The sequence below is a fragment of the Thermobia domestica genome, chromosome 9 (assembly GCF_964235325.1).
Source record: "Thermobia domestica chromosome 9, izTheDome1.hap1.1, whole genome shotgun sequence".
In the NCBI taxonomy this organism is placed as follows: Eukaryota; Metazoa; Arthropoda; class Insecta; order Zygentoma; family Lepismatidae; genus Thermobia; species Thermobia domestica.
In genome coordinates, this window is record NC_137462.1 from 104,919,699 (window position 1) to 104,922,700 (window position 3,002).

At 39.7% G+C, this 3,002-nt stretch overlaps 1 protein-coding gene across 1 annotated transcript; it reads right to left on the reverse strand.

Annotated features, from left to right (window-relative positions):
• Positions 1-2,083: 2,083 nt before the first annotated feature.
• LOC145660953 (uncharacterized) lies at positions 2,084-2,554 on the reverse strand. Its single transcript, XM_081726398.1, has one exon. The coding sequence runs from the start codon at positions 2,552-2,554 to the stop codon at positions 2,084-2,086; it is 471 nt and encodes a 156-aa protein (XP_081582524.1).
• Positions 2,555-3,002: the final 448 nt, after the last annotated feature.

A 3,002-nucleotide genomic window follows, 5' to 3' on the forward strand; every position in this document is an offset into this window, starting at 1 on the left:
CAGCTGATGTGTGGCATATTGCACCGTCCTGCACGTCTGCAACTTCTCTCACTCGCATGAACCTGTTGACTCAATCTCCTGGTTCACTTTCGAGGTCTTCTTGTCATTATCTCCTCCACCTGCATCTTTAATTCAGGTGTGCAGACAGATGGTCGTCTGTTCCTGGGAGCATTTTGAACCGATCCTGTACGCCGCCATTTTTCAATCAATTCCTAAATGGTGCTTTTTGCTGGCACAGAACGTCCTGGAAATTTCTCCCGAAACAAATTCTTTGTTTTCACAAAAGATCCAGTGAGAATGAACCCTTCAACAATGGCAACACGCTCGGGTATCGAATACGGCATTATCACACATTGGTACTCACCCGGCTTAACACAACGAGGCCTTTTTCTCAACTGGTTTCGATAAGTTTCACTGGCTGCGGCTGCACGTGACTGCTGCAGGTCACGTAAGTCGACCCGACCTCGACACGCCATCTCTTGGTAGGAAGGTAGATTATTTAAGTGTTGCCAAAACACAATATACCAGAATATTACGACGGGCCGGTTTTAAGTGCCGCACTCTGTATATATATATATATATATATATATATATATATATATATATATATATATATATATATATATACCTAACCATGTGGCAAAACAAAATATAAATGAACTCACACTAGATTATTTACTGGTGCCTATGTTACGACGTAAAAATCATAATACATACATATATATCTATAAGGAAGAGGAATACCTACACTTGAAAAATGTAGTCGACAACCGAAATTTTCCTACACTTGAAAAATGTCAACAACATTACTGGATAATCTGTATAGTAACTACCTATTTATGGACATATCATTTTACTATTCATGTAACTATACTAAAATTCTGATATGTAAATACGGCAATCATACTGCAATATATTCTCATCGGTACAAATTAATCACCAACAAACACACGCATACAACTGCTGTACTGACAGCACGGTTCAAACAATCACTAACATTTCACCATTTAAGCTATATGAGATCAGCTGGTTGCTGTTAAGCAAAAACGTAAAGTTGATTTTTTCTTATTTCTCATCTATTGACACTCGAATCAACCTGAGATTTTCGACATAGCTAGTTCATACATTCTATTGACCTATTCTGCAGATACCTTAACCAAAATACAAAGTGGTAGCTCGTAATATTGGAAAAGTTAATTGATTTGAAAAGTGCTTTCACTGTTAACTTCGGGGTTAGCAATGCCAAATGACATTCGGTACAAGGAAGTTCGCTATATAATATAAGAGGTACTATATAAATTCACACGGAATAATTTCTTCTACACTGTGGTGAAATATTGTAACACTAAATAAATTGTTATCACATCGTTAATAAATACATTTTCACTCACTCCACACTCTCACTAAACTACGTACTACCTCAAGCATCAAACTACACACACACACACACACACACACATATATATATATATATATATACTACCCCCGACCATTGTTTTGTCAAAAATTTAAATCTTTGATTCATCAAAGTAGCCTCCACGTGCTGTGATAACAGCTTTACAGACTTTGGGCATTCGCCGTATTAGTTTCTGTAGAGTTTCGGACTTGATTCCTATACACGCTTTGCGAAGACACTCAAATAAGTGTTTCTCGCTAGAGGGGCGCATCTTTCGAATTGCCCTATCAAGCTCATCCCACAGTAACTCAATTGGATTACAATCCGGTGATCATGGGTGCCACACCATATTCTTGAGATCTTCGTGTTGCTCTTTTGCTAACAAATAACCTCTACAAAGTTGGGATGTGTGTTTTGGGTCATTGTCTTGCTGCATGATGAAACCATGACCAATGAGCCTCTTCCCAGATGGCACTGCGTGTCTGATCAAAATCTGATGGTACTGTTCTTTCTGCATTGCACCCTGTATTTGCACTAAATCCCCCACTTGATTGTTACAAAAGCAACCCCACACCATCACAGAACCACCTCCGTGCTTTACCGTTGACAAAATACACGACGGAAGCAGTCTTTCGCCCTTGGAGCGACGCACAAAAACCCTGCGTCTATGACTGAAGAGCTCAAACTTTAATTCGTCAGTAAATAGGCATTTGTTCCACTGCTCTGGCCCCCAGCTTGCAAATTTTCTTTCCCACAACAATCTCTTCTTTTTGTTTTGAGGGCGCAAGAGCGGTTTCCTAGTTGCACACAACCGTTTAGTCCCGCATTAACTAACCGCGTCCGGACAGTTTCATAGCTGATCGGCTTTTTGCGAGTTTCGTTCACTTCAGCTTGTATTTGGGGCACTGTTTTCAACCTGTTGCGTTTGCTTGTCACTATAATGTACTTGTCCTCCCTTGCAGTAGTAGCTCTAGGCCTTCCAGATCTTGCTCGAGAGCGATTTCCCCCTGTTTCAGCAAATCGTTTTAAGGTATCATACACTGTAGTATGGGGTATTTTCACTTTTGCGGCTACTTCCCATATTGTATAGCCTTCTTCTCGTAAAGTAACTATTTTTGCTCTGGCTTCAATGTCCAATTTCCTTCTCGTACGGGGCATTATGCTGACTAATGGGGAACACTTTACACCTCACTTCAACACACACACACACACACAACTAGCGTGCAATAGACAACTCCCAACAGTGAGATCTGAGAGAGAAGTAGACAGAGCAGCTTGAGAGACACCTATGAGGAATTTATTGTGTGTTCGACCTTCAATTTGCAATGTAATGGCCGTTTTGTATCGCACGCGTACGTAATGCACGATCACAACGGCGCGATATTTAAGTTTATTTTTCTTAATTCATCCACAATAGGCCAAAACCTTTTCTCCCGACGGATTCTAAAATGTTTCACCTTTCATATATATAACGTAAATATTAACCTACGCATCCTAATCTGAAATGACTATTGCACTTTAAACCATCGTTTTATTTTTGCTGGCTCTTATGGGGAAAGGAGGATAAAACTAAATAATCAAAATTTCATACTTGAAAATTACATTG

What these genes read in the sequence shown, in the direction of transcription:
- LOC145660953 (XM_081726398.1), bottom strand. Translation starts at nt 2,554, where the DNA reads ATGCCCCGTACGAGAAGGAAATTGGACATTGAAGCCAGAGCAAAAATA.